Source organism: Plectropomus leopardus, chromosome 15, assembly GCF_008729295.1.
Source record: "Plectropomus leopardus isolate mb chromosome 15, YSFRI_Pleo_2.0, whole genome shotgun sequence".
NCBI classification, from domain to species: domain Eukaryota; kingdom Metazoa; phylum Chordata; class Actinopteri; order Perciformes; family Serranidae; genus Plectropomus; species Plectropomus leopardus.
In genome coordinates this window covers 6,858,041-6,872,006 of record NC_056477.1, presented here as the reverse complement: position 1 = coordinate 6,872,006, position 13,966 = coordinate 6,858,041, and the positions used below count along the sequence as shown (strand labels likewise).

At 38.5% G+C, this 13,966-nt stretch overlaps 1 protein-coding gene across 2 annotated transcripts in view; it reads left to right on the top strand.

Moving 5' to 3' along the window:
* Positions 1-7,977, top strand: part of anapc1 (anaphase promoting complex subunit 1) — a 56,297-nt gene extending 48,320 nt beyond the window's left edge. For both annotated transcript variants that reach the window (XM_042502205.1, XM_042502204.1), the window contains exons 49-53: positions 457-543; positions 3,305-3,400; positions 4,169-4,358; positions 5,795-5,926; positions 7,384-7,977. In XM_042502205.1, the coding sequence (XP_042358139.1) occupies positions 457-543; positions 3,305-3,400; positions 4,169-4,358; positions 5,795-5,926; positions 7,384-7,526 (648 nt within the window). In that variant the 3' untranslated portion in view covers positions 7,527-7,977. The remainder of the gene's footprint in view (positions 1-456; positions 544-3,304; positions 3,401-4,168; positions 4,359-5,794; positions 5,927-7,383) is intronic.
* The last annotated feature ends 5,989 nt before the right edge of the window (positions 7,978-13,966 follow it).

The window sequence follows — 13,966 nt, the reverse complement described above, 5'->3', positions numbered from 1 at the left end:
ACCCAAAATTGCAGTTTTTATGATGTTTGTCTTTGTAAACATTTTCTTTAATATCTGGGTGAAAAGAACCCGTTTTAAGAAATACGTCTGCACCAATAACCAGCTATAAATAGAAGTGAGAGAAATTGAATTGACCTCCTCCCTGGTGGCTGGTTGTACTCAGTCTTGGCAGGTTGTCACCACAGGTTAAGCAGGCAGCTGTGTGTTTGACAGACTGTTACTGGTTTCCTGACGGTCTCAGTGTACGCTGTCAATACACCCGCAGGGCCAGAGGAGCGCAAAACAAAACGCATTATTCATTCCACCGTCCTCACTGTCCCGGTTCTTGTTCCATGTTGTATTCTTTCTGTCCTTCTCTTGACTGCATCTCCTTGTGTCCTTGTATTCTTCCTTGTTTCCCCATGATTCCTTGATGTCTTGGTTAATGTAAATAATTTGACTTTTGTGTTTCTGCAGCCTGAAGCCATCTCTACATTCACCTCAGAACCTGCCTTGGTCTCCTTTGCTGAGTTCTTCTGCAAAACATCTGAGGAAATCAAACACGTGAGTTTATCACAGACATAGATGGAACTCTGAAGACACTTTTGCATCTTAATTGCATATTATTGCAGCCATTTTAGTGTCCTGACAGAGCCTATAGCTGCTCTGACCAATTTTATCAGTCTAAAACAATGTATGATAGCTCCTCTTCCTCATCATTGCAGCATTTAATTTTTTTAAGAAAGCATAAACAACAGATACACAAAAAAACTCAATTGGAACTGGGTTGTATTGGACGTTTGTAAATTTATCTTTATGTTATTGTCTAAAACATCCAGACAAAACTTGCAAATACAACAATTTAAGGGGAACAGTCAACGTTTTAAACTTAACTGTCAGTCCTTGGCGATTGTACCTCCCACTTTGATTCATGTATACATACAAAGCTGGAAAAATTTGAGATAGTTTGGTCATTTATATATTTAAAGCTGGCATTAACTTTGTTTGTTGATTTGGTTACAACTGGCATTCAGTTGAAGTCGACATTTTCTGTGTAAGAACAAGTTTGACTGGTGAAAACTGTTTTTATGTAGTGATGCATGAAACTCGCATTTTAACTCGGCTTAGAACTAATGAACACCTGGCTTCAACTTTTTCTGTGATTTTGGGGGATTTTTTCTGGGGAGTTTGGTAAAAATTCTCATTAATACTGAGAGTATCAGGACACTGTACGAAGCAGAAACTGTATTTTATGGCCCAATTCACACATTCATTGTATTATAAGGCTGGCTTCAGTCCTACTAAATTTTTCTCCCCTCTAGAAAAACATTAACAAACCAGGAAAGAGTCGAGTTTTGGCTCCTGGAGGTTCTCTGACTTCAATTATGGAAAGTCCCGAAAAGTTCATTGGATGTTTTATCAAAGCCAAGATGGAAACCAAACTCTAATTCACACTTTGCTCACCATTAGTTTTGAGTTAGTGTGTGGTTGGTCTGGTGATTTCAACAGAAACTCTTCGCTCTGTTAAAATTTGGCTCCAGACACTTTCCTCCCAGCCAGCGAGGGAAAACACCCAGACATGTTTGTTGTTTTTGTCAAAAACAAAATGAATGTATTCCCATTCACCCTGCATCCCTTCTAATATTGTGTATCCTGAATCTGCTTTTCTTCAGGATGTCATGTGCAGAAGCATCTGCATATCCAGACACAAATTTGTGAAAAGAAAAAAAATAGAAAAAACTGTAAACGATAAAAATGAAAATAAGTTGTGGCTAAAATCATCAAAAGCAACAGGAATAATATTCAAGCATTCAAAAGTCCGCACAATGTATGGTCCCAATTTTAATAACTGTCGTGACTGTTGTCAGGTTTCAGCTTTTAATAAAGTATACCTTCAACATTCCTGAAAGACATTAATATATTGGTATGCATGCAAACACACTGAATATATCTATAATAAACAAGATCAGTTTACAGCATAATTAAGACTTAACATCACGCCAAGAAGGATTCTACAAACAACCACGTCATCTTTCAGTAGAGACTTCAGTCAAAGCAAATAACAAGTGATAACCAGACTTTCTGTCTGTGCTTTTTAAAATATATTTTTGTTATAGATTGTATTAAATGAACCGACACCTAAAACATGTGTTTCGATTAGGTAACAAGTTTCCAATGTTTAACAATGCCTGTGGTCCTGATAGAGATCTGGGAAATAATGTGAGGAAGACGTTCAAGCATGACTTTGACTAAAAAAATGCCAAAAAAACAGATTTGTAAACAAGATTAATGGAGAAAAAAAATGTGTAACTGCCTTAAATCCCCCGGAAATGTGGTTTGAAATAACAAATACACACATTCCCCATGTGAAATACCCAAAACTGTTTCAGCTTTTGTGTCCATGTAGGATCTTTGTGCTCATAGAAGAAAGCTACAGATGGAAATAAGGTTTCAGGGCCTTTAAATGAAACACACTGAGGGCCATATGCAGGGAGGCAGATTTTCTCAGCTTTAAACACAAGGCAGCTTTATAAAGCACGTCATACACATGATAATTTAAAGAGCAGAAATAGATTGTATAGGTTGTCATGTCCAACGCTCAATCTGCTTATTAAACTCTTGACTCCTGTTTTGTGAGCAAAGAGGCTGCTTCGGGTTAATTAGTTGGATTGCAGAGAGGTCACTGCTTTTAGCTTGAACAGTGAAATGGAAGAAAATTAGTCATTTTGTAGCAAAATGTTCTGTAATTGAATTTAATGACATAGCAATTTTAAGTCCTTCAATTTCATTCACAAATTCTTCTTCAGTCATTTGAAAATCATTCTTTTTTATATATAAAAACCCTGTTTTCAAAAAGCCCTAACTTAAATGCACTTGCTGGTATATAAGGAGTCTTTCTGCAAATGTGCCAAAAACTAGATGATAAAGGAACTCTCGCACACAAATGCAGAAAAGATTACATCATGATGCTCGCATGTAAATTTATCATAATGTCATTTGACTTACACGGTGATACTGCATGTGCTCAAATGCAAAATGTTTCAAAATTTCACCACCATCATTATGAGATTGATAAATATAGAATCTGAAAAAGCAAAATAAGCAGCAAAAAAGAGGATAGTTGTTGAATAAATCTCTAACATAACTAAAAACTGTAGATGCTAAACAAACCTATCATAAGCCTGTCATAAACACCTCTACATACCAAGGATTTGACACATATGTCAAAATGTTATAGTTAGTAAATAATAATAATTACTAGAAAATAGTTGGTATAATTATGCATGTGCCAAACTCACTCACTCTGTCTGTGTTGTGTTTGCAGAGGGATGATACTCTAGTGTTGTTCTCGGCCATGCTGTATGAATGTGTGACACAAGAATGTCCAGAGATGCTGCCCACATATATTGCTATTGAGCAGGTAATGCACGTGTGCGCGCGCGCACACACACACACACACACACACACACACACACACACACACACACACACACACAGTTGAAATGGTCCTATTTCTTGCTTGTTATTGTTTCAGCATTAAGGCAGGGTTCACTCTGCTAGCTATCTCATGTTAAGTTAGTTTTATGTCTCCAAATTCGATTTTCATGCTTCAGTAAAATGAGCTGAAATCAATTAAAAACTAAGATGCTTTTTGGGAACAATTGGAAAATCTGTGAACCATGTACGACTTATGAATAACACAATATAATTGTACCCCTGTGTGTGTTAGTTTAAAATAAAGCAGGAAAGTCTGACGGCTACCGTTGTATTTTAGTGTCACCTGTTGCTATGCCAGCTAAACTTTTATCTATAGCTGTCATGAGCCCAAATATACATGGACAATGTATAGCTGTCTTGTATACATAGATATGTATTAAACTGTACTGCTGAGTACTAAGTTTCTCCACTTAGCACTCTGCATTACAGAACCGATTATACTTGCACACAGCAAGACTCAAATACATATACTGCATGACTAAAGCTATAATTCTGCTGCTGAGGAAATGCATGTAATTGTCTTTTTGAAACTACTTAAAAAAGGGTGTTATGGGTAATTGTAAAGGCTCGCTAATATTTTAAATATCCATCGACAGAGACACTAACAGATTGAAGCCTGAAGTCACTGTCAGAGATAAGAATCCATTCTGCTCATGGTATGTTAACTTGTGTCGTCGCCTGCGTCTCTCAGGTGGTGGGTGCTCTGCGACGGGGTGACTTGCTGCAGACCTTCCCCCTGTGGCAGATGCGTCTGGTGGTGGAGTTGTGGGACAGCAGGGTGCTGCAGGGTCCATCTAACCGTCACGACGCTTTGCTCACCTCCGAGTTTCTGCCCGTCATGAAGAACATGGTGGATGTAGCGCTGGACAGCTGGCTCAAAGGTGAGGAGGGGCGAGTCGGATGATGGATGAATAAACGAGTGCGTGAGTGGGTAAAGGCAGATTAACACACTGAAGACAACATAAATCATTCTGAATACAAGTTTCAGCGATCTCCCCCTTATTTTTATTATTATTATTATTATTATTATTGTTAATAATAATACTAATATTCAATATCTATCAAAATCAGGCAAGGGAATACCGATGAAAAGTGACAAGAAAATGACCATAAATGTAGTTAAAAAAGGGAAGGGGATTATTAAAGAAATATCAAAAAAAGGTAAAATGTTCAGAAAACTATGTTTAAAATTATTTTAATACATTTTTCAAATCATGTTACTGAAAAAAAAAAAAACTTTTTTCCAGCACTTTTTTTGGTCATTTTCCTGCTTCTTTTTGTATTTTTACTTTTCGTTTTTTTGCTTATTTTCAGGTCATTTTCTTGTAATTTTTACCAATTTCTTGCACATTTTTCAGCCATGTCTCATTAAGCTCATTGCCTTCTCCGCCTTCTCTATTTTGGAAAAGAATCAGAGGTTTCAGAGGGTTAAAGATGAGCAAAGAGTCAGCAGTCAGTGGGAGTGTAAAGCAGAGCAGTCAATAAAACAGGTTTTAAAAAATTGTAAATAATCACATAGACTAGAGGTATCTGGCCCTTCTGTCAAAAATGTACGCCAAAAATATTCGAGAGATTGGTCCAGGAGTGTGTGAGACTCCCATGAGCACCTCTGGGCAGAGAAAATGGTTACAAACTTGATGAGCAGATAGCTCATGTCGGAGCAAATGACACCCAACAGTTTTACCTCGACTACATGTGACAAAACTTTTTTCAACAGGCTGGATGTGTTTGAGCTTGAATGCGCCAACAGGGTGGAGAACAATAATGTCACACAGACTGTGTACACTGAAGCTAACACACATTCCATTAGTTAGCTGCACACACACACACACACACACACTGCAGTAATACATGCTCACTGAGAGGCGTGGGAAACAGGTGAAGTTGTTGGACGACACTGCGACCGTGTAAACCGTACAAACATGCCTTCGCTTTCATGTTTCGTGAAGCCTCTTGGCTCTGGCAGAGGTTTCAAAGTCAAATCAAACTAACTTGACCTCAATCGTCAGGAATGTTTCTGTTCGCTGCAGCTCACCCATGAATGAAAAATGTGTCTAGATTTATCCTTGTTTTTTTTAGGATTCTTGTTTCCTCTCCTCTTCTCTCAGTGCCATTTGTCTTTCCCTTCATGAAATACTTAAAGTGTATTATCAAGGATGTGTTTTAATTCATTTTGGTCTCAAGTTTTCACTCTAAATTTCACATTTTGATTTGTATTTGTTGCCTGTTAAAGTAGATACAGTTACCCCTGACACACCAAGACAAAACAGTTACAGAATACCTGAATGCTTTGTGTGTGTGTTTTTTTACTTCCTAGACAACAGCTCAGTGTTGAGATCCTACATGAGGGGCGAGGCCCTCCCCAAGGACGCCCAGTCTATCGTGTTGGCCTGCTTTTTGGTGTACCGATCCATCCCCTGCCTCAGGAACACACACACACAGCTGGAGGGTGAGACAAACACATCTCACTAACCTGACAGGAATTACTCATCTGTGGAGAGTAACTAAGTACATTTCTTCAAGTGCTGTACTTGTATGTGCAGTTTAAATGCACTTTTATGTTACTTATTAATTCTTCGATGCATTTTAAAGGGAAATACTGTTGTTTTATTGCTGTAGTTACTAGTAGCTTTTAAGATCAAGACTGTATATTACACAACACATGTTATGATTTAAAATCTAATGTGTTATTTTACATTAAACCAGTTGTTCCTAACTTTTTATATTTTAACAAACATAAAGTATTGCTTAGTTAGGGCTCCCTGTCACAGTTTTCATATGAGTTGTTAAGAGTTAAACAAGGAGACATTTGTTCTCTAAACCTCATGGATGGTTTCACATGAATAAATGAGGCTTAGTGAGATTTAAACAAAACAAAACAATATTTAATATAAAAGTAAAGGTTAGAGGTTAAAGGTTTAGTCCCAAAAATAATCTTTATTTTTCTTCTTTCCTGTGGTTTTATTCATATCATGAATCCCCTGATTTAACTCGTGGCTGCTGACTACCTTACTTTATAAGCAGTTGAAACTAGCTCCTCCTTTTGCTGCTACAACAGTAAAAAGCTTTTTCTACATTGTTGCATTTGTATTATTAGCAATCGTATGATGTCATATCCGTTACAGGGACATCTTTCAACAAAATGAGTGCTTTTATGTTTGATACTTTAAGTACTTTTTTATTGAGAATACAACTGTATTTTCACTGAAGGATTTTGAATGCATGATTTTTAATGGTGGAGTATTTTTACATTTGTTGTACTAGTAGTTTTACTTTTTAATAGTTTTGCCATTGCTGGGCTTACTTTTATCAGATTGCTTAATTAAGTCTCATTACAACCAGGGGTCAACTGATACTGATACCGATTATTAGTTCTTAATAAGACCGATAACCGGTGTTTGGAACTGATATGCATTTACAATAACAATGAAAACATTTTCGTCAAAATTTAGAATATGTAATATAAAAAACGTCAACACAAAACTTTGTTTAAATGCCTTTAGAAAATGTTAAATCAAAACTGAAACTTTCAACATCAGACACAGCAACTTTTTTTTGATAAAGTTAACAAAAAAATAAATAAAAATAGCTCCCCAAGGTTTTACAAAGTAAAAGTTCCTCCTATGCTGATATTCTTTACATGTATTGCTGTCTTCCCTGGTGTTCGCTGAGTACAATACGCACATGTTTTCATTTATTAATTTTATCAGCGGTCATTAAAATAAAATGCCAGCACAGATGATTGGCAAAATGCCAAATATCTGCTCGGATAATCGGCCGGGCCGATAATCTGTCGACCCTTAATTCCAACATCTTGTGTGTGCCGAACAACTGTACCTGCAAAAAAAATGACTCTTGCGACAGTGATGTTGAAGTCGTCCAAAGCTCTGTCCTCTGTCCCTGCAGGCTGCAGCTCACTCGGGGATTTATTGTCGCGTAGCAGCCAGTTGCGCATCCCTCTCAGAGACCTGCTGAGGCTGGTTCCCGTCCTGCTGGGCTCTGCGTCCGGAGCACAGACTCTGCTGGGCTTCCCTCTGCAAGCGTTTTGATCCTGATGCTCAGTACTGGTCAGCTGGCTAGTAACGTCTCAGAGATGCAGTTCAAAGCCTTACGATCCCACTGCGAGCACAGGTAGGACAGAAAACTGATTTCTGCCTGGAACTCCTGTAGGTGTGTGCAGCAAGGGGGACAAAATGTGACCATAACAGCTCTTCTGTCTCACTGCATCACTGCCTCTGAGAAGAACTGTTTGGAAAATACAGACTTTGTTTCCTTCTCAGCCACTAATAAGTAATATTAGAATTTTGTAATATAATATTTCTATGTAGGATTTCTTTTTTACAGTATAAATAAAGTTTAGGCTGCAGTCGTGATGCAGTTCACGTGCCATTTCTGTAGCACAACAAATCCAACATGGGGACTTTTTTGATGGTTAACTTTTGCTCAAAAGTCCGGTCCACGAGAAGACTGAAACAAGACAATAAAGCAGAAAAGTACCTGCACACGTCATGAATACTGTGGTTTATTCAGTGTCTTGATATTTCCACACAGGGCTCAGTCAGCCAGTCGTTTTCTCTCTCTCTTTCTTTATTCTCTCATTAGCTGAAACTTCTTACATCGTTATCGATCATGTCTTGTGTAACACAGATGTTGTTGTGGTGGCAGTGTTACATCCTTATGGCCAAGATAAAGATCGTTTGAAGTGAGCCTAGGATCAAAAAGCGCTGCGGGTTTGTTCGCGGTGCTTCCCATCATAAGTGGAGTTCCCCTAATCCTCCAAAACAACTTAACTCTGCACTTAATGGGAAAAAGTTGGCTTTGCGAATGTCTCTTTCACTTACTGAATTAAATTATCCAAACTATGACTCTTAAATAGCTTTGTGAAAATTTGTCTGAAACTGTGATCTGTGATGGCCTGCGATCAAAATTGCTGCCTCTTATGTTCAGTTTTATTCAGGCTTTTTGCAAAGTGATACAACAAGAGACCGTATGAAGAATTAAGTCAACACAGCAGACGAGCGCTGAAGCGCTAATCTGTGACCGGTTTGCCGAAAATGATGGATGCCGCTTTCGCAACTCGCCACAAGACAAATCTGTCATATTGTTTTTGTTGTTGTTTTGTTTTCCAGAAATACAGTTTGGTCTTTACCGTGTTAAAAGCAGTGAATGTTTTTCAGTTCTTAATATTAACGACCACAAAAATACTTATTTTACTCACTTACTTACTTAATAATCTGACATTATGGCCTTTAGACATCTGAAAGTCTGAATCAAGGTTTGTATTTTCAATACATTGTATACATTTGATCTGTTTTTTTTTTTGTTTTTTTTTTGGTTTTACATCGCAATTATGTGGGCGCACCGAAAGCTATACGCATCATGTCCTGTAATCATCACCTATGTGAGCTGCTTCTCCCAATACTGGACAGTGATTGGTCAATAGACAGACTGGCCCGTCCTTTTGTGTCTCCTCTCTGTCATACTCTCGGAAAATCACTGAAAAGTGTCTGAGATTTTGTGAGTTTTTTAAACTGAGCCTTAATAAATTTGTCCTCTCCTCTCTGCATGTGCCACAACAGCTGATTTTGTTGTGTTTGTGGACAAACTGAAACCCGCACTTGACTATTAACTGTTAACATCTCCTCTGCTTTAATTGCCAACACCCGTCCATTAAATTAAAACAAAAAACAAAAGTCCAGACCAAACGAGGCAGATGTGACAGGACAGGCACATTTAACATTTAAGAACCACAACACACAACTAGTGATGAGAAATGAGGGTGAGGGTGTTTTCATGAATTCATTTGCAGTCGTGTGATGTTATTAGATTTTCTCATACAGCTAAATACCAGCGGTGTTTAGGCAACAACTTTGAAACCCAAAACTGTGGGACTTTCCTACACGTGCATGAACACCTAAAATGTTGATGCGGGCAGTTGCTAGGATTTTGACTGAGGGGGTCCGACAGAGTTTGAAAACCTACAGCTTTAAGCATTTTAAAGTTGTCAAAAAGCATTGAATTTTGAGGCGCAGCTGAGTGTGGAAACTCTAATGTCATGCAGTTAGTGTGTGGGAGGATGTGCAATGTGTGTTCGGCTCAGAGTCTTAGATCGTTCCCAACCAACAGCTCTGAGGACATTCCAAAGCAAATGGAAAACATCCGAACAAACAAGTGGTTCACACCCTCCTCACAGAGCTGCAACACACAGAGCGGCTCCTCACACTCACATCAAACTCCGCAGATGCTAAGATGTGTGTTTATTTTGGAAAGTGAGATTAGATTATTGTATAAGGGTTAATTAAAGTACCTCACAGCCAAAGTGAACATTTCATCATTTACTGCCTACAAATAGCAACACATTTACATGACTGCCTGACAGAAACTTTAATCTACAGTGATAGTCATTAGATGCACAAAACGTATGTAATAATGACGTCTTTTCTATCTGTTGAAAGTCTGCTCTTCCTCATACCGAGTCTAATTCCCCTGGTCTGGGCGGACGAGGGCGCAGGGTTTGACACATCTGTTAATCTCTGGAGTTTAAACGTGGGCGGACCAACAAATTCATTGTGCTTTCCGCTGAACAAAGTATTTAACAAACCTCTTAAGGGTTTTCTCAGAATTTAAACCTTGAAAAGGCACCAAAATAGCAACCAGACATGACTCAGTTACTTTGTATGGTTTAAAGGGATCTTTTAGACCCATCGCTGTGTGGACTTTGAGTTTTATTTTGCCACAAAAGGACATTTAGTGGTTATATCTGTGATGTCTTTCTAACATACTTCCTGGCCTTTATTAGCACTCCCAGTTGCATGGGTGGATACTTGACCTACACACTATTGCTTCATTTCCCATCACTGTAATGCTGTTTATTCTTTACATACTGTATCAGTTGTATGTGGTAACTGAGATGTGTTCATCCTTTTTCTCATTAGAGCAAATAAGACCTACATTTTAAGAGCTGGTGCTGACGGCAGATGGTAAAAGGAGTGATGGGTTGATAGGGGAAAATCACATCTGTTTCTGTAAAGAAAAAATAACTAACAAAAAATGGTTTCCTCTTCATAACAGCAGTCAGTGCAGTACAGACAATAAAACAGAACATATAGTCCTGTTACTGCTGCAAGACAAAGCAGCCAGCAATCATCCTGGTCTCTCTTTCGTAGTGTAATCATTGTCAAAGTACTGCAATTTGTTTGATACTTAAAGCTGCACTTATCAATATTACTTATCAATACAATGTGCTTATCAATTGTGAAAAAACACTCCCTGTAGAAATAAACCTGCTGATGTTTTGAACATCCATCAGTCGCATAACGTCGCTCAGTGGAAACGCAGTAATCTTGCAATTGTCTTTTATTGACATTTTGAAAATATTGCCTAATTTTGGCGCAAACCTGTAATTAAAACCTGCCTTATGTAAAGATGAAAAGAGACAATATTTTAAAGATATGTTTTTTGGGCTTTTCAATGCCTTTATTTGATGGGACAGATATAGCGTGAAAGGGGGAAAGAGAGAAGGTATAACATGCAGCAAAGGGCCGAAGCCGGACTCAAACCCGCGGCTGCTGCGGCGAGGACACAGCCCCTGTATGCTGTGCACCCGCTCTACTAACTGAGCCACTGGGTGGCCCAATAACAGGCAATGTTGTGGTTTTCCTAAGCTTGATCCTGAGTGCGTGTAGCTTTAATGCTTCAAAATATGATACCGTTAAATATTGACACACATTTTCATGCATAAATTAGGCATATACGTTAGAGAAAATCAAACAGGGAGGCTTTACTTTCACTGTCTGCATTAAACTTGTAAGAATACCTGGAGATTTCATTAAATCTTATCATTAGGGTCCCTGCAAACTTTATTGACCTCTTTTCTCACCATGCCAACATGCCACCAATGTACAGCATGTATCATGTTCGACGGGCTTTCCAGCATCACACAGTGTAATTGGCGAGATAACTAAGCCCTCGGCGTCCTGCTGTGTTTGACTTGCTGATAATGACTGTGTGGTTTCCTGGAAACACGTGTCGCTTTCAGTCAACATGTCTTAAAAAACATTCCAGGGAAATGTCACATGACAAGTAAACTGAGCGTTTGGGGCCAACAGGAACTGGAACTGCCTGCGGGTCTCGATGCGTCTTTAAAGTGGAGATTCCAGGACTTTCAAAACCACCAGACTTTTGATCATCTTAAAGGACTCTTCCTCTTTTACTCATTTTGTATGAGTTCCTTGTAACTGTGCTTTTGTGATGCCCCAGGGCCTCAGGGTGTTCTAAATAAAAAGCTAAATACTGGGAATGCAGGAAAAGAGAAATCACATATTTTACTAGCTAAGTAATACCCCGTGCTGACAAGGAGACACTCAGTCTAACACTGTGTCCTTACTGGGAGTAATTTAGTTACTGCACCTCATTGCAAGATGCAGGTTGTTCGTGGTGCACACACACAAAAAGACACGTGGCATCTGCCTGTTTTGACAACTAGGGAAAGAAATTAAAAACAGGAATCAAAGAGGGAACAGGATAATTAAAGAGAATGAAAGTGAAACTAAAACTTATCTGGTCTTTATTTTATTGTGGTTGATTTCTAGATTAATACCAGCAGATAACACTCAGCAATACTCAGATAGAAAACACGTTTGACACAGATTGTGTGACTCGTTGAAGACGTGGCTGCGGCAGTCAGGAACATAGAGGCTGACTTACTCACAAAGTCGGAGGAGACGATGCCTTATCAAATATGTCTTCAAGTCACTGAGATCCTGACTCGAACCACCCCTGAATATACATAAAACCAGTCATCTTATGTATATAATATCCTGAATTCTGGACCACTAATTAAAGTTAGACTGAGTTTTAGACACTCTAGCAGCAGCGCTTAAGAGATTGCAATGATGGGCCATTAATAGTTTTAGTCATTTCTACTACAGCTATTTGGTGTTTTGGTGATTTGCCGCATCTTCAAGTGACATTCATGGTTCTTAATGTTGAAATAAATACTTTTTTATTAATTTAACTTTAAATTAAATGGCAAAGTAATGGCTTTGAAATGACACCATCTGCATTTAGATTGGTTCCCTATAAGCCTCGCTTTCACTTTGCTATTTTGTCTGCCGCTGGTGCAATTATTCGGGAAAACGAATGTTCCGTTCACACCATTGTGCGACCAAAACAGGAAAAGGTTAGCGCTTTTGTCTTTCTTGGTAACTATCCCCAGTTACCAAAGAAAATCCATGTTCTTTGCAGTTACTATCCCCCGGTGTGGAAATGGTGGAACAATGATTTGAATGATCTTCTGACCTCTCCTCTAGCAGCACTAGCAGATCAAAATTTCCACTTGGCGTGTTTACTTTGGTTTTCCCGGCCTACTTTTGCTCATCTCCTCAGATCACTGTTCTTAATATAGATTTGCCAAGTTCAGACTTATGTTTGTGTGAGTGTTATTTTTGGAGGTTGAACTTTGAAATCCAATCTTGAAAGAATAGGTGGATACAGTACACACGATTTACAATAGGACAACACTTTTCTTGCCAACAGCTACACATTAATGTGCCCCTGTTCGTTTTCATTTATGAATATGTATAGTGCCATCGTTATTAAGGGCATGCCCAGATGAGACTGTTCTGACTGGGGACGACGAGGCCGGCCTGCAAGCTAATGCTGGCCCTCCTGTTAGTGGGCCCTTGGATCTCCAAAACTTTATAGCAAACCTTTAAAAGAGGATTCAATCTTCTGTACATTTAATATTTAAGTTATTCATTTCTTTTTCCTTAAAGAAAAAGATCTGAAAATTAAATTTGGTGACGCAATAACAGTCTCAGTATGAAAGTTATAATTCTTTTGTCCTTTTTTCATTGTTGCGCCTGCTTGTATGTTGATAAAATGAATGCTGAGATATTTATACGCCTCAAAATCGAAGCAGGAGCTGATGCATCACCAGTATAATGTTTTGGCTAAATGTAGACTTTGAATTAGTTCTTGGGCTGAGAACAAAGGCTCAGACAATATCGCTACCATTTTCTCACTTTCCTTCTTACTCATACATGATGTCAACAAATTCCCAAATTTATTTACAATTAGTGCGCAAACAACCATCTCCAGTTTATTTACCACCAAATTAATTAAATAAAGAATAATTATATGTTGACAGGTCAAATTATTCTGTAGTTTTAGACACTTTTTTTGGTCATAGTATAGCAGACTTCCTGTCACCGAGTTGTTAAAGGAAGTAACTATGCAGGTTTTTTTTCCCAACAGATAATCACAATACTGAATGGAGAGTAGAGGTGGTGAGGAGAAACCTTTCTGTTGTTGTATTCATAACTTGATCAGGTTGAAATGCTCAACAGAATGTAAGATTGTGTAACAATGTGGGAGCTGTGTTTTGTCCCAGACTACACCGAGGCGTGTGTTGGGAAACAGACAGTCTGAGTGTCTGTAATGACTGTGAGTCTGTGCCGAGTCTGTGGGAAAAAGAGCGCAGCCTCCA